Raw genomic sequence first — 24,273 nt, forward strand, 5'->3', positions numbered from 1 at the left:
CTAAAAGGGTTTTGAGTGTAGTTTATTGTGTGTTTATTTTTTTGATTGGCAGCTGGGCAGCACCCTCTCTTTTTCGTTTAATTTTACCCTCATTTTCAGTTGATCATTTATATAGGCCTAGGCCGACATGTGGTGAGAAATGTTCTAGATATGTGAAGGACACATTTTTTCCATTTCTTAAGACATGAGTAACTGTGTGAGAATAGTGTCCTGGAATGTGAATGGACTACAAAATCCCATTAAGAGAAAGAAATGTTTATCTTACCTTAAGTCTCAACAAGTTCACATTGCTTTTATACAGGAGACCCATGTGACTGAGTCGGAGGCGGTTAAATTAAAAAGAGACTGGGTTGGCCAAATTTATCATTGCTCATATTCCAGTAAAAAACATGGAGTAGCTATTTTAGTGCATAAGAATCTGAATTTTCTCTTTATAAAAGAGCAAAAAGATGAAGAAGGAAGAGTTATATACGTAGAAGCTAAGATTAATGGAGTAAAAGTTAATTTATGTAACGTCTATGCTCCGAATGTGGAAGACCCAGGTTTCTTCCATAACATTAACAAAATAGCAGGAAAGGTGGATGGATATACAGTCATAGCTGTATTACTAGATGGAGCCTTAGATAAAACCACTTTTTCCAATCACATTCCAAAAGATAGAATGGCCATTGAGTTGTTGATGGAGGATATAGGCCTGACAGATATTTGGAGACTTGTCAACCCAAAAGATAGAGAATACACATTTTACTCTCACAAACATAAATCTCACTCCAGGATAGATTACTTCTTGATCAGTAATGATCTGGTTAACAGTGTTTCTGACTGCTCGATAGGCCCTATAGCATTGACTGATCATGCAACAGTGCATCTAGGATTAGTAATGGGGACAGATGGCAATAGAGGAAGTAGGTGGAGAATGAATGTTTCTCTGCTTCAAGACCCATTATTCAATAGTCAAATTGAAGAAGAGCTTGATAATTTCTTCTTGGTGAATATGGGTACAACAGATAGAATTGGAACAGTTTGGGAAGCCTCCAAAGCTTATATCAGGGGAAAGATTATAGCACATTCCAGTAAGAAAAAAAGAGAGCAAACGCGACAATTAAAAGAGCTACAATCACAACTTAAGGACTCTGATTTATTGGCTCAGAAACATAGTGATCTCCTACTGAAGCAAGTGTGTGACTTGAAATTTAAATTTAATGAAATCTACAATAGAAAGGCAGAGTATGCCCTATTTAGACTTAAAAGTAATTACTACGAGAGTGGGGAAAAATCAGGAAAATTATTAGCCAGACAGATCACGACAAAAAAGAGGCTAGTTACGTTATACCCGTGATTAAAAAATAACAAAGGGGACTTGGTGACAAGTACTAGAGATATTAACAAAGTGTTTGAGAGTTTCTATAACCAGTTATATAAATCTGAGGTTAACCCTGGAAGGAGCTTAATCTGATACTTTTTTCTCTAAGATTCAACTGCCAGAAATGTCAGAGGATCAGAGGATGTTATTAGATCGCCCTATATCAGTAGATGAAGTCAAAAGTGCAATTTCATCAATGAGGATTGGGAAATCACCTGGTTTGGATGGTTTTCCATCAGAATATTATAAGAAGTATATTGACAAACTGGCTCCCATCTTAACAGAAGTGTATAGAGAATCATTTTCAGTGGGTAGCCTACCAGATACGTTTAATGAAGCGTTGATATCTTTAATTCTCAAGAAAGATAAAGATCCTATGGATCCAGGGAGCTTTAGACCTGTTAGTCTTATTAATGTAGACTGCAAAATCCTGACAAAAGTTCTTGCTACTAGGCTAGAAAATGTTTTGCCACATTTAGTACATCCTGATCAAGTAGGCTTTATAAAAGGCAGATCATCTTCAGATAATGTTAGGACGTTTACTTCACCTCACGCAGATTAATCATAATAAAAATACGCCTATAGCCGCCATATCTTTGGACGCCCAAAAGGCATTCGATAGAGTGGAATGGAGCTTCTTGCATTACACTCTCCGTAAATTTGGATGTGGAGACAGTTTTGTCAAATGGGTGAATGTAATATATTCTGACCCAAGGGCAGCAGTAATGACAAATGGCATGATATCATGCTTCTTTAAGTTAACACGTGGGACAAAACAAGGAGATCCTCTCAGTCCACTGCTATTTACAATGTTTCTAGAACCCTTGGCCATTGCCATTAGGGCTGAGAGCAGTATTAAAGGGGTTTTACATGGGGGGGAGGAACACAAAATGTTTCTCTATGCGGATGACATTTTATTGATTATTGAGGATCCTCTAATATCAATCCCTAACATACTAGCCACAATAGAAGTTTTCTCAAAACTGTCAGGCTATAAAATAAACTGGCAAAAATCTGAATGCATGCCAATATCAAAAGGATGCAATCAATCTATACTAGCCAACTTTCAGTTTAAATGGGTCAATACTGGAATGAAGTACTTGGGTATTAAGTTGTGTCCAGCCTTGGAAAACATAATTGCTATGAATATGTCACCTTTAATTAAGAAAATTAAGTTAAATTTGGAGAAATGGCGGCTGATTAATCTGACTCTATGGGGGAAAATTAGTATCATAAAAATGGTGGTGGCTCCACAATTTAATTACATCTCTATGATGATACCAGTAACAATTTCTGATGGAATATTTAAGCAATATAACAAGTTAATTACAGAGTTCTTATGGAATGGAAAACGGCCCACAATTAGACTAAATTCTAAATTCTAAATCCTAATGTGGAACTGTACAGCATAGCTTTTGAGATGAATAAACTGGCAAGACATTGGGGAACCTACTTATCTGGTCCTGGGTGGATTAAGATGGAGGAGGTGCTTGCATGCCCATATAGTGTTGTTGAACTATTATCACAGAAAACCAGACAATGGGAAGAAACTTAATTCTGCGGCATTCACAATGGGCATGGGCAAGAGCACACAAGATATTGGGTATCTCACAATACAAACAAAGCTATTCCTCAATATGGAATAATCCCTCAGTTTGTATTGCAAAAAAGGCTTTTACTTGGCAATCATGGCTGGCGAAAGGCGTACGAGTAATTAAAGATCTGTATAGGGAGCAATTATTTATGTCATTTGAGAACCTTAAAGAGCAATTCCACTTAACAGATAGAGGGGATTTTTGGAAGTATTTGCAGCTGAGAAGTAGTGTGGGGTCTGTATTTGGATTGAGAAGAAAGGAGGACAAAGACAATGTGATACAGGGTTTCCTTAATTCTCCACATATTCTACACTCAGCTTCAGTATTCTATAAGAAGATGTCAAGTATTGAGACCAAGATGTGTGAAGGCTTAAGAACTATATGGCAGAACGATTTTGGTCAGGACATAGATGAGGACTCATGGCAAGATGTTATTTCAAATGTAGGAAGGACTACAAGAGATGCTAGGAATAAACTCATCCACTATAAAATTGTTCCTAGATATTATTTTACTCCTAATAAATTATTTAAAATGGGGTTAACCAAGGACAATAAATGCTGGAAGGGTAACAGGGAAGTGGGTACATTTCTCCATGCTCTGTGGGATTGTCCCTTAATGAAGCCTTTTTGGAAGGCAGTGCTCCAAAAGTTTGAAAAGTTTCATGGTAGCAGCTAGAATTATTCTGCGTAAGTGGAAGAGCCCACATAGACCAGAGGTTGCAGAATGGCTCAAACTTATGACAGAGACAGCCGCTTTTGAACTGATGATTGGGAGGGTGCAGAATAATCCAAGCAGAAATAGCCAAGCATGGTTGTATTTTGATTACAGCATTGGTACAAAAGATACTAGGTAATGTAATGAATAAGTGTATATGTGTGTTATAAGTGTATAATTGGGTGTGTAATGAGGAAAGGGGTGCTGTGAGGGTGAATGGGAGCTGCCTTTAAGTTTTTTTTTTTTTTTTTTTTTTTTTTTTTCCTATGTTTGTTTGTTTTTGTTTTGTCTTTCTCTCAGGTATGGGATGTTTTGTTGTATGCCTGTGATTTAATGTTTGTGAAATTGTAAAAATTAATAAAAACTTTAATGACAAAAAAAAAAAAAAAAAATAGCATTGCTTTGAGCTCTCATGGCCACTATACTGTACAGTGTGTGTGCGTGTGTGTGCGTGCGTGTGTGTGTGCGTGTGTGTGTGTGTGTGTGTGTGTGTGTGTGTGTGTGTGCTCCACGGGTGTCAGTCATGGCCTGGTGACTCGTTCTTTGCAGGGTGACCTTTGCTCCCTCCTTCAGTTGCAGGAAATGGTTGGCATGCCGCGACTGACAGATGGCAGTCCCCAAGGCTGCTGCCTCTCCTGCCACCCAGGAACAGTGACGAGATCACAGCTCTCACACTCACACTTGGCAATACTATACACACTCGTGCACGCACACACACACACACACACACACACACACACACACACTCTGCGAAGATATTCCCAGTGGCATGTAAAGTAAATGGAGATTTCCGGTCTGGATTGACACGCTAGAGCCTTCAACTATGCAGAGGGGCCATCATTCATGGCCTGAAGTATTGATAGAAAGGGTGGGAAAGTGCATTTAGATTCAAGAGAGTGTGATGTCAAAAGTCGAACAAATTAATAAATACGAGGGGAAAACATTTCTGAATAAATATGGGGGGGGGGCAACTCTCACACTTATCAATGTTTGCACAGCACTTTTCATGTCGAATTGGTTGAATAAAGGAAGATTTGTCTTACCCCTGTTTACCACCCCCCTCTCTCTCTGGCATGAGTGCCCGTTTCATTCCGGCTGGGCAGTCATGCCCGCCTCGGGAGCAGGTGGGGGTTTGTGTGTGCCTTCGGGTGCAGCTGCTCGGCCCATCTAAAGGAAGCCCGGCTCCAGCTCGTGCCCTCGCCCATGCCAAGCAGGGCTCTGTGGGAGACCATTCAGTCCGCAGGACTTGTGTGGCACCACCCCCCATTAACCTGAGCACCTCACCCCAGCATTGGGCTCTCAGAGGGAGGTCTTGTTAGGCAAGGCAGCCCCATTGTCTGGGAGCTCTGATTTTGGCCGTCGCCAAATATGGCAGATGAAGCTTTTTTTTTTGGTCTAGAGTTTTGAATGGAACAATCCCCATCCTGAGCTTTCTTTTTTTAAGTAAGTTAATATGAACTGTCTTTCTGCACATGCGGTACCTTAGCTTCCAGTTTAGAGTCTGTGTTTTTAAAAACCTTCATGATAAAGCCTTTGTTAGAAAGTCCCCCAGCAGGCAGATGATACCGCTGATTATACTAGCTGCAGGCACACACACACACACACCCCCTTGAGCTAAGAGCACAGTGATTTAATGATCCACAGAATCACAGCTCAAACATTCAAGGCCAGAAAGGTTCACATTCACAGACTCTGTGTGTGTGTGTCTCTTTGTTGGTGCCTCCTTACAGGGGCTGCATTGTAATGACCAATGCAGACTAGACCCGAGGTCTTTTTGATGTGGTCTGAAAATGAGTCACAAGATTAATTGTACCATGTACATGTAAATCCACTGGATGACTTCTCTCTCTCCTCCCCCCTCTCTCTCACTCACACTCTCTCGCTTTCTCTCTCACTCACACTCACTCTCTTTCTCTACTATTTCTCTTTCCATCTCTTTGTCTCTCTATCTGCCGCTCTCTTCTTCCTTTCATCTTGCCCAGATACATCGGGAAGTCGGACTCCATCACCATCAGTGTCTGGAACCACAAGAAAATCCATAAGAAGCAAGGCGCTGGGTTTCTGGGCTGTGTACGTCTGCTGTCCAACTCCATCAACCGCCTCAAAGACACTGGCTGTAAGGCACCCTTGGTTCTTTGTGTGTGTGTATGTGTGTGTGTGTGTGAGTGAGTCTGTCTGTGTGTGTGTGAAGTTAAATGTGAATGTGCATTGTGGGAGTATAGCAGATGCTAAACTTTCCCCTCTGTAGCCCACTGCTCTGCTCTGTACCCCACTCACAGGTGTGTTTATGCTGTTAGGTGAGGGTCAGTGAGGGGCTTTGTGTGTGTGTGTGTGTGTGTCGCGTCTCGGTCTCGCCATCCCTGCTCTGGTCCGCTCAGCTGGATGTCACGCTCGGCCTCTGCTCGTCACTCTCTGTCAGGTCAGCCCGTCAGCCCTCACACCCCCTCCGGGAGCTGACGGTCATCCAGGCTTGAGTCATTGTAGCACCAGTCCAAGCGCCACAGTCAGACGGACGGGCTGACCCCTCTTCACTATTTCTGCATGTGGCAAAGCCAACGTAGTTGTTTGTTTGTGTGTGTGTCTTGTTTTGTTTGTTTGTTCTTTGTTTCCTCTCCAGAGAAATCAAGAGGAATTTTAATGGGACTCCAGAGTTAGCATGACTGTCTACATGTCTGTCTGTTTGTGGATTGCTTGGTGGAATACTTTTCAATGTTTCATTTGTAGTGGTTGTCTGCCTGATTTGTTTGTATGTGTATGTGCTTGCAGGCATGTGTATGTATGTGTGTGTGTGTGTGTGTGTGTGTGTGTGTGTGTGTGTGTGTGTGTGTGTGTGTGTAACGTATATGTGCATGTTCAGCAGACAGTGCACTCTTCATAACCCTTTTTTCTCTCTCATCTCCTTTTCCTGTGGCTCGGACACAAAAGAACTTTCCAGACAGTCCACAGCATACGCAGCCTGCGCGGAATAGTGCTGGCTTTGTGTTTGGAGAGGGGGTTTGCTTGAATTTTTGACCCCTCTGGCTGAACTGCGGCATTCTGGGTATTTTTGAAAGGCCTCGCCTGAACAGAGGAACTCGCTGATGTTCACCTCCACACAAAAGTTGACCTGGTCTCTTTCTCTCTCTCTCTCTCTCTCTCTCTCTCTCTTTCTCCTTTTCTCCTCTCTGCCTCTGCCCATCTCCATCATTTCTCTCCAGACCAGAGACTGGACCTCAACAAGCTGAGTCCCAATGACAGTGACACGGTCAGGGGGCAAATAGTCAGTGAGTATGAGAGGAGTCTCACAACGAGATGAACCCACATTCCCAACACACTCACAGCACTTCCAGAGATGACGGGAATGTTCTTTTCATCATCACTCAGCTAACCAATGGATCCATCTCAATACAGCACAAAGTCAGTTTGTTCTAACAGGTCACTAGTAAGTCAGTCACTAGTAGCAGTCCAGTCAGATGCTTGGCCTTGTGACGCTAAATAAAAGGAGGAGGGCCAGTGGAGCATTGCGTGCAGGAAGGCAGTGAAAAATTAGCCCACTGTAGATGTGATTGGTGCAGAATAGTTTCCTTTCTTCACACACACACACACACACACACACACACACACACACACACACACACACACACACACACATGCACACACACCTTTATGCTCTCACGCACATCCCTTAGCGTGTGAGGCCAGGCTCACAGGCTCAGTGGCAGCTGCCCTTCTGAAGTCTCATCCCCAAAACCACAACACTCACTCCTGCAAGGCCATTTTTTATGAGCAGAATATCCCCACAATCAGGCTCCACAGGCTGCTCTATGCTCCCCAGCAGTGTGTGTCTGTCTTAAGAGAATACAACACAGCCTGTTGTCTGACACCAGTTGTTCCACCTCAGAGTCCTGAACCCACCACTAACATTGCGAGTCATCCTGTACGTCACCTATTTAATCTTGTGCAGCAGAACAGATCACAGGCCCCTGTAGAAGCCCCTGTAGAAGCCATTACCATTAGACCATCCTGTGCGATTGCTCTGGTGCCAGAGGTCAGTGTCTTAAGTGATGTCCCTGTCTGTGTTTCATCTCCACAGTGAGCCTGCAGTCCAGAGACCGGATAGGCTCGGGAGGCCCCGTGGTGGACTGCAGCCGCTTGTTCGACAACGACCTTCCTGATGGGTAAGTTTGTGTGTGTGTGTGTGTGTGTGTGTGTGTGTGTGTCTGTGGTATCACTTTCCTTCTTCCCTATCAGAGCAGGCCCAAACCACTAGACCACCCAAAAAGACTAAAGACTACAGCTGCCCCGACCACAGATAAGATAGCCCTTCATCTGCTCGGTCACTGGACTCCATCAGAAGCAGGGACAGCTCCTCTCTAGACAGCAATGTCATGCAGACGAGACTGTAGTTTCTCATCGGCCCATTAGCCTAGGACTGAAATGACTGAAGAGCAAATTGAAGACAGACCGTGTTTTAGGAACTCTGCCTCCAGTGGGGAGTTGAACCCATGACCTCCTGGCGTCAGCCAGCGCTGCGCTCACTCTTCATCCTAACTCCCTGTCACATTCGCCCCGGCACAGCACAGGGGAAGAGTGGTCCATTTGGTACAGGGCCCATAGTCCTTAGTGAGCAAGTGCGAGTGTAGCTTGGGGAGGCAGAGGATGCAGCGAGGCCAGATGGAGGCTGTCCCATTAGAGCAGCGAGGACGCGCGTCACGGATCAAGCTGTTCCCTTTCGTCTGCAGCCTCGGGGCCCCAAACACACACAGATCCAGGACAAGGAGACTTTTTTGGGGAGCGCTGATGAGCCTATTAACGTGTGTGTGTGTGTGTGTGTGTGTGTGTTTTCTTTCTTTCTTTCTTTCTTTCTTTCTTTCTTTCTTTCTTTCTTTCTGTGTGCCTCATTTGGCTTTGTCACTGTCTGCAGATGGGAAGAGAGGAGGACCGCATCCGGTCGAATCCAGTACCTAAACCATATCACACGTAGCACACAGTGGGAGAGGCCCACCAGGTGAGTGTACTACATTACCCACAATTCAGTCCTGCCACCCCTTGGCATGACAGCGACACCACAAACACACATACACACACACACCCACACCCACACACACACACACACACACACACCATCCTTCTCCTCTCTCCTCTTTAGCCTCTCTCTTTGTGCTCCTTCTGACTGAAGCCTCAGCTAGCCCCTGCGCAGGATAGACAAAGCTCTGCCTGTTTCTCAGAAGACTGACAGATCTGAGGCGCGAGCAGAGGGCTCTCTTAAAAAGGCCTCTGAATGTGTTTGTTTATGTGGGGCGCTCGTCCAGGCTCAGCTGCCTTCCACTGTTTGGTCTGGAGATGTGCAGTGAAGCCACCGCAATGCTAATATATGAATATACAAAGGCCCCGGCCGGCCTTATACGGCACTTACAAAGAATCCATTGATCTTGCGGACCCCTCGGCCGTTGAAGCGGACACGGTCAGCTCCAGAGCAGCGGCTGCCCGCTTGGTTTAACGTCAGTGGGAGGTGGGAAGACAGAAACAGCGGTGTGTTTTAACGATTGGTGCCATTGACATTTTGACGTCAGCCGGGTACCACAGCAACAGTAGCAGGAGCAGGAAACGCGCCGTCGGGGTTTGCAGCATCCGTGCTGCCCCTCCTTAACAAACATTTAGTCTTTCTCCATCCAACGTAGTAGAGGGTCTGTTGTCTTTCTGCTCTGCTACCTCACACCCTGTCACCTTTTTCAGGTGTCACTCATGCGCTTCTCTCTCCTCTGATAGGCCGGCGTCGGAGTACTCCAGCCCCGGGCGGCCACTCAGCTGCCTGGTGGATGAGAACACTCCCATCATGACACCCAACGGCGCGGCAGGGGTGCAGGGTGGGAACCTGCGGGTGCAGGAGCGCCGCGTCCGCTCCCAGAGGCACCGCAACTACATGAGCCGGACGCACCTGCACACGCCACCCGACCTGCCCGAGGGCTACGGTGGGTACCGCCTGCACACTCACACCATGCTCACACACACACTGTACAGGACACTCAAGAGTTTCAAAGTCAGCCTCTGTGAGAAACACATAGAAGTTATATTTACAACCCTGCGTTTGACTTCTACCAAAGGACTTTTGAAATGCCAAACAGACCTATTCAGATGTGCCATTTCATGGCAATTAAATAGCTTTGGGGCCGGTTCTTGCCCACATTTGGATGGACTAAATTGGTGCGAGAACCTCTCTTGTGATTTTTGGAATCTCATCACCATGGGAATGCTCTCTGATGATTCAGCGGGTTCAGTTGACACGTTCCCTTTTGACAAACACTGCTCACACAAACTCACCAGGCACCACTGAATAATTGATGACACTTTGCATGTTTTTGAGTGTGGGATTAGAATAGACTCTAAACCAGGTGAAGAGCTCTTTTAGGGGCCTCTAAGGGTAGCAGACAGGATGATCCCAACTGTGTGTGAAATCTTCTTTTGTGCTCGGAAGCATTGAACATATTAGAGAAGGGTGTTAGTTTGGTTTAAATGACAGCGTAGTCGTCCTGCCTTGCTCTTTCTCTGCCTTCTGTTACTTTTAAATGGTTTTGAACTGTCTAATTGCATTGCTAGACGTGAGCACTTAGCTGTGTTGTGTTGTGCGCGTCGTTAACTCCTCTCTGTCTCTGTCTCGCCCCACAGAGCAGCGCACTACTCAGCAGGGTCAGGTCTACTTCCTGCACACGCAGACCGGCGTCAGCACCTGGCATGACCCGCGGGTGCCCAGGTAAATGCTCCGGAATATGTGTGTGTGTGTGTAGTGAAGGGGGCAGAGAAATAAGGTACTACCACTTTATGTGCCCATGTAAATGCACCAGTAAAGTAAGAGTATGTATCTGTATGTGTGCAGGAGACTTCTTTTACTCTTACTACTTTGAGTAATTTCTATTGTTATCTGTATGTCTATTTGTACACTGCTGGGTTCATTGTAGGGAACGATATATAAAAATACAAAAGATTATACAATGTCCCACTCTTCTATCAGTGTCCTCCAGAGGACATGTCCTACTCTTCTATCAGTGTCCTCCCGAGGACACGTCTCACTTCGGTCCATCTGTCTGTCCTCTCTTTCCATCAGGGACCTGAGTAATGTGAACTGTGAGGAGCTGGGGCCTCTCCCACCAGGCTGGGAGATTCGGAACACGGCCACCGGACGGGTCTACTTTGTGGACCACAACAACCGCACCACGCAGTTCACAGACCCGCGACTCTCCGCCAACCTCCACCTAGTGCTCAAGTGAGTCCCCCTCTCCTTTGCCCCACACAGCAACATGACCCAGGCATTTCCGATCTCGCAAGCCCGAGCATGCGCTTCGGGGGGAGAAACTGAAAAATCATGGGGGAATTTTTTTTTTTTTAGATATGCATGGTTGCCAAGTATGGCAGAGCAATATGTTACATGATCTCTCTGCAGTAGAAAAAAGAGCGGCTGAATCGGGAGTATTCGTGTGAATTAACACTGTTTATTTTCTTTTCTGTCTGGAGCAGCCCAAGTGCTAATGGTTCCCGTGCCACGCCTGATGGTCCGAACAGGTGAGCTCTGCTTTTGACACACTCCTTAGTCCCCCCCTCTCTCTCTTGCTCTCTCTCTCTCCTCTCTCTCTCTTTCTCACCCTCTGCTCTCTATCTGTTTGTCTCAGCTTGTCTGGGTTAATCTCTCCTTGTCCCCCCTCTCTGTCTGTCTGCCTTCCTCACACTTTTCTCTTCTGCGCTTCCTCTCATGTGTGAGGTTGGAGACAGGACAGGAATGCATCGGTGGACAGCTCAGGTTTCTCTGCCAGATCTCTGTTCTGTGTCGTATCGGAGAACAGTGATTTTTTTTTCTCTCTCTGTATTTCTTTCCTCCCCCTGACTTTGCCTCCCAGGCTCCTCTCGGCAATTTGGAGAGGAATCTCAGCGAAACGAGGGCTGGCATTCCCAGTATGTTTGCCACGCTGGAATGTGTCTCGTGCACAGAAACTGCCCGCACCGGCCATCTGCGAGCCGCGGCGTAGACGCTCACATGTTGTTCCAGGACAAGGGAGTTCGGGCCAGGGCCAGGGCCAGCTCAGTCAGCTGGCCTGTGGTTCGTGGTCGCAGTCAAAGTGGAGTTTGTGTTTCGTGTGGAGCGGAGCTCCCCACAGCGCACAGTCCCACACCTCTCCATAGCAAAGGAGTAATGATCACCAGATGAGTGGGGCCTGTAATTAGGCAAATACAAGGCTGTTTATAATAGATTTCCAGCCAGCGTGTCCAACCCAAGACACAAGTCAGGTCTTAAGTGAAGGTTTCGGGATGAATGTGTGGTGATGTCTGGTCAAGAGGGATGGAGGGAGGGGGAGGAGGTTGTCCTCTGGGAAATGCTGTCCTCTGTCCACAGGGAGAGATGCTGTGATCAGCCAGCATCCACTGATTGCCGTTTGGACGTTTGTAAGGGACACAGGCCCTTCTGGGTCAGGGAATGAACTGCGACACAGGAAACAGATGGAGAAAGTCCACTGCGGTTTGGGTCGGACCCTGAATAGGGGTCCACAGAGGTCTCATGTGACCCCAGACTGTGAGATTCTCCTCTTGCGTCCTCCACGCAACAGTGACCATTCCCAGAGCCCTATAGTGGAATCTGAGTTGGCTCTGAACAGTTATGAGTTAGTGCGCATTCCAGCGAATGATATGAGAAGACAGAAACGAAAATGGGAAAAGATACCAGCTGGCTTTTCCCCAAAACATCTGCCTTTTATCAAGTCCAGAGAGCGATTTGAGCAATTCACACCCTGACACTGTCATGCTGCAAGAATGTGTCATGTACATGTCACAGTCATCACAGTTATGCAGCCTGTTTTATATCTTCATAAAATATGAAGCCGCCAGGTCAGGCTCTTGCCTCTGCACAAGCATCCTCACTGACCAGGCCTGTCACTGGAGCTGATCATATATAGATTGTGTATAGTTTGAGTGCCTCCCAGTAGAGCAACTTCTGTGGAGAGGTGGCACATGAGCTGTGCTCTGAACAGTTGTTGCATGCACATGTTTCTGTTGGTGTATAAAAAGAGGACAAAAGCATTTGTGCACACACACACACACACACACACACACACACACACACACACACACACACACACACACACACACACAGAGAGAGGCATAACCGCACTCCTAATTTGTCTGGAGTGTTGCTCTCGCTCGCCAATGTTTGGGTGCTGTCTGGCAGGGCTGCTCCTTTCCTGCTGGCCGCTGCCCCTCCCCACCCCGCCTTGCCCCTCGCCCTCTGGGAGTCTAGTCAGCAGGAACTCTGGGAAGACGGAGGGAGTGCGGCCAGGGCTGAAGAGGCTGGCAGGGTTGGGCAGGATGTTAGTGTGGCGTTAGCAGCGCTGGCGGTGTGGGGGATCAGCTGGGTGGGGTCCCCCCTTCCAGACACCCCTCCTCACCTCAGGAATGCCAGCCAGGCAGGGGAGGTGGGGTTGAGATCGGGGTTGGGGGGGTTGCACTGCACTGGCTGAACCCTCTCCAATTCCCTTTGCGGCTTCAGCACAACTGGGTCACACACACACACACACACACACATGGACAAAGACATACAAAAAGCCAGCCCAGAGACCTCGGAAATACCATTCTGAGAAGGGCTCTGCCATGGGCCACTACATTTGAATTTCTGTAATAAGTACAGAGGACAGACATGTGGATAGACTGAATTACCCTCAGTTACACAGCATCATTCAAAAGCAGCTGAAACGGGCAGTCAATTACTTGAATTTTTTATTTGTACTAGAATTCCCTTGCTCTAAGACTGGCAAACAATTTGGCTTCTCTTAAAATTGTATGCCGCATGACCCAAACCACTGTGTTAATCATGATAGCGTTATCTGCTGTATTCATTTGAGATTGGCCACATGAGTGTAGATGCACACCATGACGTTGAAACATTGATCTGTAGTGAGGTGGCGACTTCCATTAGCAGCAAAGGCAGGTGTGTGTGAGTGCACGTCAGGTCTCTTTGAGCTGCAGCTCCTCCAGACATCCGCCCATGTTTGTTTACGTCTCCATCTGTCGGCGCTTCTGGGCTTGTGCTTTGCCACTGGCGCATTTCCTCTAGAGGAAGCCGACCATGGCTGCAGCGCCTCGCAGAGACATAAAAGTCCGGCTTCAGAAAGTCCTGCCATGTATTGGTTCTGCCTGTGCACTTAGCACAGGTGATTTCACTGATTAGCGGATCTATCTGGCTTAAGAGTTGTGCTGATAAAAATCGGCTGATTAAGTGAATGGTTGGAACAAACATGTGGCAGGACTTTTACTTTTTGAAGCCAGACTTTTAAATCTCTGGCGCCTCGTATGCGTCGGGTGCATATTTACGCTTAAGAGTTTCCTACCCACACTTCTCTCCTTCTAGCACAGTTCCCAAAAGGAGCCGTGTGGCCCTGGCTTCATTTGATACTAACCTACAGCACAACTCAGGCTAACAATTCGTGTAGACTAGCAGATTGCCATTGTTCTTATTTCGCCTTCTAAAACCTTTCTGCCGTCCCTCCACAGTCGTCCTCCCCAGCTGAAGGAGCAGACCCAGCAGGTGCTGGTGTGTGCAGGGCAGCTGCCTGAGGACCCGGAGTGCCTGACGGTGCCGCGCTACAAGCGGGACCTGGTGCAGAAGCTGAAGGTGCTGAGGCAGGAGCTGTCCCAGCAGCAGCCCCAGGCCGGACACTGCCGCATCGAAGTGTCGCGTGAGGAGATCTTCGAGGTGAGACGTAGGGCCTCCTCTACATGCATGGAACAACATGGAAGCACCTTGCACACACACACACACACAATATAAGAACAGAGTGACAAATGGACTTGCTTGCTAGAGATAGATGGGTTGTGCACAGGTCTCATAGTGGCTTGACTGGTCTATAGGTTCTTTTGTAAATATTTAAAATGTTTATATTCATCCAAAAATATGTCATCATCCCCAGAGACGTAAAAGTCCAGCTTCAGAAAGTAAAAGTTCTACCATTTATTGGTTCTGCCTGTGCACTTAGCACAGGTGATTTAACTGATTAGCGGATCTACCTGGCTTAAGAGTTGTGCTGATAAGAATGTGGCGGCATCTGATCATCCCCCAGTAGCTGAGCCACTCATGGTATTCTAAATATCACCTTTGGCTTCTTGTTCTCCTGATTCACCTGAGACTGATGTGTACAATAGTCAGACAGAGACAGCGAGAGATGGAGAGCAGAGCGACACCAGCTCTGCAGTCCAGCATCTGTGCTCAGTGTGGTAATGTGGTCAAGACAGTGCACGTCCTGCCAGGAGCCCTCTGTTGGTCAAGCTGAGGAAGTACAGCTTTCAGGCTCATCAGCAGTCTCTGGCTGTCTGTGTTTTGCAGTTAGTTGTATGTAAAAGCAAGCATCCTGTTATAAAGTTTCTGACTTTTGAAGGTCAGTGACACAGCCGGGGAGAGTTCTGCAAATACCCCTTAGTGTTGTTGTTACTGATAAACTGCATAGGGGGAAGACAGGAGAGATTGAGAGTTTGTCTGTGTACATCTATCAGCTTCAATCAGAGGCATGTGAAGGGGGCTTTGAGGTTTCAAAGGGCCTGTGTTGAGACTTGTAGTGACAAAGAGTGCCCTCTGAGATCTCTGTGATATGCCTTTTCCAGGAGTCCTACCGCCAGGTGATGAAGATGAGACCCAAGGACTTGTGGAAGAGACTGATGGTCAAGTTCCGTGGAGAAGAAGGACTGGACTACGGGGGAGTAGCCAGGTTTGAGCCCTCACACTGAACACAGAATCACATTCTGCACTAGTCATTGGTGAAAGAATCTAAATGCAGCAATGTGTTGTTTGTTGTTTTATTTATTTTTTAAGGGATTGTGAACATTGATTAACATTAGATTAGACGTTAGATAAGCCATAAAATGCCATATAAATGGACCATATATATATATATATATATATATATATATATATATATATATATATAGCCAGGTATATTTTCATAGCCAGGTATATTTTCATGTGAAGGTCAGATAAGCTCACCTGTTTTCCCCACTCTCCACTTGGGCTATGTACTAAGCACCAGTAGTTATCTGGTTTGGGACTGACCACCGCACAAAAATGTAAGAACAGCTTTTCCAGCATGCCTCTCCAACGACAAAAGACACCAGTTAGCACAGTTAGCACTGAAAGTGATTCAGGCTGTTCGATAGATTCACAGGGTCACAGAGTTGATTTCTGTAGTCCCTTACTGAATTTATTTGAATAGTTATATTGCAATTTATGTAATTGAGTGTGAATGTATAATTTGATCTTCCTTTGTCCGCTGGTCAGTTTTAGTTTGTTTTTAATTCTGTTTTTGTGATGTAGGGAGTGGCTGTATCTGCTATCCCATGAGATGCTGAATCCATACTACGGCCTGTTCCAGTACTCACGGGACGACATCTACACCCTGCAGATCAACCCGGACTCAGCGGTCAACCCTGTGAGTCTCACGCAGTCACACACGAGTGCTCCAGAACATACTACACTGTACCCACACTACATATCCCCTTCATTCAACCTGTGAGTCTCCATCTCACTCACACACACACACACACAAACACGCACACACACAGTCTCAAAAATAGATAGCCCGTAGATACACACGTCCTTGAGGTCAGCTTGACTCATATGTCAGTCTAGTGAAACCCACATCAGAGCACTTAACCCAGCCTTAAAATCGCTAGAGGCTGCAGATGACAGACTGTCCCTGACATAGCATGTGTGTCTGTGTACCCCCACCCTCCCATCTCCACCCCTCAGGAGCACCTGTCCTACTTCCACTTTGTGGGGCGGATCATGGGCATGGCGGTGTTCCACGGCCACTACATCGACGGCGGCTTCACGCTGCCTTTCTACAAGCAGCTGCTGGGCAAGCCCATCACCCTGGACGACATGGAGTCCGTGGACCCCGACCTGCACAACAGTCTGGTCTGGATCCTGTAAGTTTTCTCAACCTAAAGAAGACATACAAATACATTCTCACACACACACACACACACCATGAAATGCACACTTTCAGCTGCTAAGTGCATACTTTCAGCTGCTACAATGAAGTAAGGGAAGCTCTAAAATATATGTGTGTGACTTTATAGGGACAATGATATCACAGGGGTGCTGGACCACACCTTTTGCGTTGAGCACAACGCATATGGCGAGATCATTCAGCATGAGCTCAAGCCTAACGGCAAGAACATTCCCGTCAACCAGGATAACAAGAAGGAATACGTCAGGTGAGCAGAGCACCTCCCACCTCCGTACCGTCCTCTCTCCCTCTGGGTGACCATTCTGTTCAAGTCACACTAATCTGCCCCCATGTCTTACATGTCCCCCAAGAAGTATTAATGCACCGATTCAAAATCTGTCTTCCCTTTTGACAAATATAGGTAGTCTACTTGTGTTTTCATCAAGTGTGAGTGAAGTTTTTGTCACTCTGAGCAGTAGAGCTCGATACACAGATGGCTCTTGACGGATCTCATGCATGTCCACTGCAGCAGAAGGCTGCCACCGTGATGCGTTGTGGTCACAGTGCTCTCTCACTCTTCCAGGCTGTATGTGAACTGGCGTTTCTTGCGAGGCATTGAGGCTCAGTTCCTTGCGCTTCAGAAGGGCTTCAATGAGGTCATCCCCCAGCACCTGCTCAAAGCCTTTGATGAGAAAGAGTTGGAGGTGAGACACATACACACACACACACTCTCTGAGCTCCTGCGTCCCCACTTGACATAAACCTAATTGGTAGCAAGCTTCTGTTAATTGAGTCTACAAATAGTAGATAGTGAAAATGTAGGTAGTGTAAATAAGGTATTTTATGTTGTGGCAGAGTGAAGCTAAGCTTTTGTTCTGAAAGGTTCAAAGGTCTTACCAAGATAACGTTAACCTCAGTAACCTAAATATGTTCTTGTCTCTGTCTGCATCTCTCTTCATGTCTTTTCTTCTCTTTCCTGTCTTGCCTGCATCCAGCTCATTGTGTGTGGTCTGGGTAAGATAGACATTAACGACTGGAAGTCGAACACCCGTCTGAAGCACTGCACGCCAGACAGCAACAGTGTGAAGTGGTTTTGGCGGGCCGTGGAGTCCTATGACGAGGAGCGGCGTGCGCGGCTTCTGCAGTTCGTCACCGGCTCCTCTCGAGTCCCCCTGCAGGGTTTCAAGGCCCTCCAAGGTAACTAACGCCAGCCTTGGGCCTTGACATTCCACATAGTGTGTAACCTGATTGTCCATGATAAAGTTGCATAAAAAGAGATTCATGTCGCCCCTGGGCCCTGGTCATTTTGTTGGTCATTTTTGTTTAAATCGAGGCCTCACTTCAGAACAGTTGACTTAGTCACTTACAAATGATTGTATATTCAATGTTATGTGTGCTAAGTGTCACTTGTGTCGGGTTGTATGAGACTTAGAAGTGCTCATATACATCTTAGTCAAAAAAGTACACACAGTCACATTCCAGTAGTGGTGGCAATTTCAAATGTTATCAAAAGTTATTGATAACCCTCCTAGGGGAGTAACAATCTTTGAGTTGGTGTACATGTACTTCTGTGTGTATCTAATTATGAATTCTCTCGTTTATAGGGGCTGCTGGGCCAAGACTGTTTACTATTCATCAGATTGATGCCAGCACAAATAACCTGCCCAAAGCTCACACCTGGTGAGTTACTGATCTGTTGTATTTTAAATGACAAGCTAACAGGCCAGGGTTTCATATTCAGGGATTAAAAATAGTCCAAAGAACAAAAACGAAAACTGGAAACTAAAAACATTTTTGGATGAACATTGTTTCAGAGTGAAAACGCTATTTTCGATTTTAGATAACCGATCATTTTTACTTTGTATATCACATTGCACTTTTCTGCTTTTTTGCACTTCTGGTTAGACGCAAACTGCATTTTGTTGTCTTTGTACTTGTACTCTGCACAATGACAATAAAGTTGAATCTAATAATCTAATTTTCTGTGCCTGAAGTTAGGCGATCAGACATTTTTGAAGATCTACAGCCACTGACAAAAGTATTGTTACCCCTTTAGAAACTTTGGTTTTTAAGCAAAATGCACACACTTTTCAATTTGTTTTTGAGAAAACAAACAAACCAGGACCATTTCAATAGCTCAACACAACTGAAACAACAATTGGTTTCCCCAAATTCAACACAAAATATCACTGTCAAACTCACACGATCTTGGCACCCTTCACAAAAAGTGTCTTTTGCACTGATAAAAGCACACTTTTCATTGTTAAAATCCAGTCCTAAGGTTATGGGTAGTCAGACATCAGCTGTGGTAGCATTCCTGAGAGATATCAGTCCATTTCTAATGGACAGTAGACTCAAGTTTACTCATTTTACATTTCTATTGGTTTCTACGGACAGTATGTCTTCTCCAAGGACTTCCAAATATTTGAATGACTCTACCTACCCCTTTATATGCAGTTGATTATCAGTGTCAGAGGAAGCAAAATAGGCAGTTTCCGACCTGAAACTAGAAAATTGCTAGCTCGGTAATCGCCTACAAAGATAGATAGATAGATATTTTATTGATCCCCGAGGGGAAATTCAAGGGGCCGCTCAGACAATGGCAGAAGTGGCTCATCATGAGGTTATGTGCCATCAAAATGATTTTGGAAATGTTATGTTATGGTCAAAAAACTGTTAAGGGTGCCTTCTATAATTTTCTAACCAGTTACCATTTAGAGGAGTGGCCTTGGAACACTGGAACGGGAACGAAAAAATAATGTTTTTGCAAAGAACGAACCAAAATGAAAATCATTCTGTTTTCAGTCCCTGTTCATAATGCTACATTTCTTTAATGTGTCTGCATGTAGACAGGTAACAGTTTGGCATTAGTCATGTGCAGGTTAGTCAGGTGCACAGCGGGAACAAAGTATTGCTGCTGTCTGATGTCATGTTATAGGCTAAGAGATTTGTATTCTGTCATTGTAGCTTCAACCGGATTGACATCCCTCCATACGAAAACTATGACAAGCTGTACGACAAGCTTCTCACTGCCATCGAGGAGACCTGTGGCTTTGCTGTGGAGTGATTTGCTGAGCGACCAGTGAACATTCGCCGGTCACGTGTAATCCAGAGCGATGGGGCTGTGGGACATGCAGTCCCGCCACACCCCGTCAATGGGGCATCCACACTCCAGACGAACCACCACAGGTCCCAGAAGCAGGCGAAAGGCTGCGTCCAATGAGAACATCATGGAACCTGGCAGAACACGGAACACACAGTCCTCCCTGGGGATTCGGCATCCTTTTTATCTTTTATTCAAAAAACAGTTTCTAGCTGCTAGTAACTCTTCTCTCTCTTGATAAGGACGCTCTCAAAACTCTTCCTGTGTTTTTCTTGTTTTGTTTTGAAGTACATTTGTTTTTTTCTACCGTTTCAAATATGTGGACGGCTTTTTCATGTAGCATGTTTAAAACGGACCCACCAAACAAGAGCCCCCCCAGCTCCTCTGCTGCTCACGCAGTGTTGCATAAGCTAAAACCCCACAGCACTACTGCTCCTACGGACTCTTCCACCCCCCACACATGCCCAGAAGCAAAGCCCCACCCAGGACACTTTGGACCTGTTGGCTAGCCTGCACAGCCACCCCACACACCCCCTCGCTGGTGGTGATGACAGCTGAACTTGGGCCCTGATATTAGGCCTTGGAACACTTTTTGAGGCCTGGAGGCAAAGATGAGTGGCCAGTGGACGAGTTCACCTGGCTGTCACCTAAGCTGGATTTTTCTTCCCACATCATACTCCTGCGCTCTCTCTCTTCTCTCTCAATATTTTCTTCTGTCCATTCACCCCGCTCTCTTTCTCTGTCCTCTGTGAAGTACCTGACCCATACCCCACCACCCCCAGAGACACGTTTGTCAACATGTATGATGAGATATAAGCTCCTTTAAAAAAATGAATGTATGGGTGAGAGAGTGAATGAATGACTATACATAGTTATTTTTATACAGTGGGTTGGGAAGGGGGTAAAGGAATAATTATAGATGTATAAATTATTACCATTATACCCCCAAAACCTTGTGTTGTTGTTTTGTTAAAAGAAAAAAAGAAGAAAAAAAACTTTTTTTTAAATGCTTATATAGTGTAACAATTTCAAGGAATACACTCAATACATATAGTTAATCTTTGGAAACATATTTTAAGTTTTTTTTGCAAGCATGGAACCCCTCCAAAAATTGTTGGGTGAAGTTAAGAAACGGAATAGAAGAAAAAAAGCAGAATGTTGAAAATAATGAATAACGAGTCAATAACTACAGTATTTGGCAGTCATTTTCTACAGTGCCATAGTGTGTTTGGAATGGCCTTTGAAGGGGACATCAACCTGTAGAGATGTTGTATACATACATGTGCAGAGAGATGTTTGTGATGGTTTTGTGTGGGACTGGCTGAAGGCTATCTGGTGGTGTAATCCCTGTGCGGCATTGCAGTGGAGATCCTTAGTCCTGATGCTCTTTGCCTGAAGTTCTGCAGCTCATATCACTCAGTATCTTGATGTTTTATGTCTGGAAATGGCCACTGTTGTGTATCTGTTCAATGAAGGCCTCCTGCATACACACAGTATGTATGTGGCATGTGCCACCTGACTGTGTTCCTGCTGTATCTCGAGCAGTGTTGCCTAATTACACAGACAGTGCAGACCCTTCACCAACAGGGCATTCGTCCTATATACTTGGCACAGAGGCTGCCTTTGTAAAAGCCACTGAAGTGTTGTCATTGAGCCTGGCATGGAACTCAATTGAGAGTGTACTGTTGTGTGTTTGGAAAGAACAGGGTTTTCCAATCACTGCCAACAGACTGTTGTGGTCTTCAATAAGCAGCATTTCAAGTCGGAAACAGACATGAGTGGTAACCTCACAAGTGTATTTGTTCCAATCCTTGAAAAGAGGCCAGAAATTCCAGACTGCCATTAATTGCAGGTTGCCATTTTTCCTGCCATGTTTCACATAAAACATTTTGTTTTTCTGTGAATTTTTGAAGCATAAAAAAATTGATGCAGACATCACTGAAGCTCTTAAATCTGTATTATAAATGGGACAGACAACAGCTCCTATCTCCATTAGAATAAAGTAAGACTAATGTATTTATTTTCTCGTATACATACATGGTTGAATGTTGTGGAATTGTTGCCTGTCTATAACAATTTGTTTATTATCACAGATTCTTCTAAAGGTTTGTATACACTCAAAAATTATGCATCTTCTTGCCCTTTTTTTAGACGAGTGTATTCAAGTTGAAACTGTTTCGAAACCTCTGGATTTATAAATGTGGAAGTGTTCTGAGATGGTGCTTTGTACAGTTATAGGAGATTTTGTTCATATGTGGATCACAGAATCTGTAATTTATCTTTAACTTAAATAGAGATATACAAAAAAAAACATTTTGCACACATTCAGACTTGGCTGTAAATAATATGCGACTTCTTGTTAACAAATGGTATGTAGACTTCATCATTTTATATTAATTTTCATGTATGTCCAGTGCACAGAAACAGATCTATTTTTATTTTTCAGTAATATTTTCTTTTTGCATCATACATAATACAGCTGCCTCTTCAGTGGCACTATTCTTAACTAATCATAAACTAGCATGATACACTTGCAGGATGCTTAATCTCATATAGTTGACTGGTGCAATTTGTTGTACGTAACACACTATCATTTTTGTAAGAGTATTTTATTTTTGTGTGTATTTAGTTTTAATTAAACTTGCCTTTGTCTTGGGTGTAAGGCACCTTTTAGCTGTTTCTTGTGTGATTTGCTAGAGAAAAGTCGATTATTTATGTTGTGATGTCCATACATTTACATTGCGTTTGGTGTTGTTATCTGTTATATGTTACTAATATCTTATGTATAAAATGCCTCATAGCATATTGGCTCTTATGAGCCACAATTTAGTCATTCTTAAGATAAGTTTTGAAAATGGTGATTTGTGTGGTTTGCTGGTTGCACTTTCCAATCAGACTATTCCCTGAAGCGCATCAGAAAACTCACTCCATAATTTAGCAGCATTTAATGTATGTTCTCATGAAACAACAGTTCATACTGCTTTGGTGTTGGGTTTTGGTTTCAAACAGGTGCACTTCTCCAACAGTCTTTGTGTCTCCAGCACAAATCTCCCCCAGTCATTCATATTCATACCACCCTTCTCCAGTGATGGCCTGAGATTAACACCCCATCTCCAATCAGTTTACCATAACCTGTTACATTTGCATACACCATTTATTCATTTAGCAGCCCCTTTTATCCAAAGTGTCTTGCAAAAAAAATGAAGAATAGCATTCAAGCTACTGCACAGGGGAGACCTTAGATAGGCTAGCCATTTATATTACATCAATCTATTACCAAAGGATGTAATAAGAGTGCAGACGTTTTAAGTGTTTAAGTGATAAAGGAGATGTATGGTAAGTGCATGTTATGTAGGCCCTATGTTGGGTTGTTAGAAGGAGAAGAGGTACCCTTGGAAGAGAGGGACACCCCTGCTCTGGTAAAACTCAAAGGTTCACTCCCTAGCTTCACACACACCCCACACCATTATCATTTAAATAGGCATAGGTCTTTGTTCCTTGGGAGCAAAAGCTCATCCTAAGAAACACAAGGTAGTGTAAGAAATACATTTTAACAACAATATTGCCTATGATTGATTATGTAGGTATCCAGAAGAGGTTAGTTCTTCACAAATAGGGAGTTCAAGGCAGAAGTTTTAACATCCTTTGGAAGTTGACCTCACATGCCTACAAACTCGCACTGGAAGCTGTGTGATAGATAGATAGATACTTTATTGATCCCCAGGGGAAATTCAAGGTCTCAGCAGCAAACATACAACACAAACACATTCTTTAACAGCAGAAAGAGTAATTAAAGTATATAATATAAAAACACAACTAAGCAGTAAGGACAGTAGAACATGCTAAATATACTAAAATACAAATTATACTAACACTTAATACAATATATAAAAATATACTAAAATACAAGTGTGATGCCCAAAGTCCTGCATGAAACATTCTAACTAAACACACACAGATTGGTTGTGTCAAAGTATAGCATAGGCTACATCAGATCATTGCTGGTGCTGATGTGTGTTTCATTTTGGTTTATTTGAGTGTTTCTACTTAATGGTTCTCTCCCTAACCTGGAGCTTTTTTTGGCAAATGAAGGCAAAAAAGCAAGCAAGTTCGTCGTAGTTCATGTCAATGGGGATTGAGTCCTGTCTGCATAAAGACAAAGAGTAGAAGTAGTTACTTCTAGCAACCAGCCAACAGCAGCAGAATAAATAACAGGCGCACAGGTTTTCTCCAGCCTGGAAGACTCAAAATGCTAAAAATGTACCTGAAATGGTTAGAAGGATCATGAAAACGTGCACAAAATTCACATTCCAACTCTATAGAACATCTTAGCATATGTGGTGAAATTATGAGCTAGACTTCAATGGAACAGTCGATGCCTCTCTGCTCTGCATTTTTTTAAGGTTACCTGGCTTATCCCACACAGTGAACACAGTTCGTTTTAATATGTCATCATAGCCTCGAAGGTATTTCGTTTTCAAGATATCTGATTGGTTATCACCAGGGGCACCGCTAGAAATGTTTGGCCCTAAGAAAGAAAC

At 44.6% G+C, this 24,273-nt stretch overlaps 1 protein-coding gene across 1 annotated transcript in view; it reads left to right on the forward strand.

Annotated features, from left to right (window-relative positions):
* LOC125295964 (E3 ubiquitin-protein ligase SMURF2) overlaps window positions 1-22,405 on the forward strand; it is a 43,486-nt gene extending 21,081 nt beyond the window's left edge. The window contains exons 4-20 of the mRNA XM_048245549.1: window positions 5,656-5,789; window positions 6,871-6,936; window positions 7,746-7,830; window positions 8,577-8,660; window positions 9,422-9,624; window positions 10,319-10,403; window positions 10,755-10,913; window positions 11,165-11,209; window positions 14,183-14,384; window positions 15,287-15,390; window positions 15,993-16,107; window positions 16,428-16,606; window positions 16,760-16,897; window positions 17,213-17,333; window positions 17,625-17,826; window positions 18,234-18,309; window positions 19,597-22,405. Of these exons, the coding sequence (XP_048101506.1) occupies window positions 5,656-5,789; window positions 6,871-6,936; window positions 7,746-7,830; window positions 8,577-8,660; window positions 9,422-9,624; window positions 10,319-10,403; window positions 10,755-10,913; window positions 11,165-11,209; window positions 14,183-14,384; window positions 15,287-15,390; window positions 15,993-16,107; window positions 16,428-16,606; window positions 16,760-16,897; window positions 17,213-17,333; window positions 17,625-17,826; window positions 18,234-18,309; window positions 19,597-19,696 (2,098 nt within the window). The 3' untranslated portion in view covers window positions 19,697-22,405. The remainder of the gene's footprint in view (window positions 1-5,655; window positions 5,790-6,870; window positions 6,937-7,745; window positions 7,831-8,576; window positions 8,661-9,421; window positions 9,625-10,318; window positions 10,404-10,754; window positions 10,914-11,164; window positions 11,210-14,182; window positions 14,385-15,286; window positions 15,391-15,992; window positions 16,108-16,427; window positions 16,607-16,759; window positions 16,898-17,212; window positions 17,334-17,624; window positions 17,827-18,233; window positions 18,310-19,596) is intronic.
* Window positions 22,406-24,273: the final 1,868 nt, after the last annotated feature.

The sequence above is a fragment of the Alosa alosa genome, chromosome 6 (genome assembly GCF_017589495.1).
Source record: "Alosa alosa isolate M-15738 ecotype Scorff River chromosome 6, AALO_Geno_1.1, whole genome shotgun sequence".
NCBI lineage: Eukaryota > Metazoa > Chordata > Actinopteri > Clupeiformes > Clupeidae > Alosa > Alosa alosa.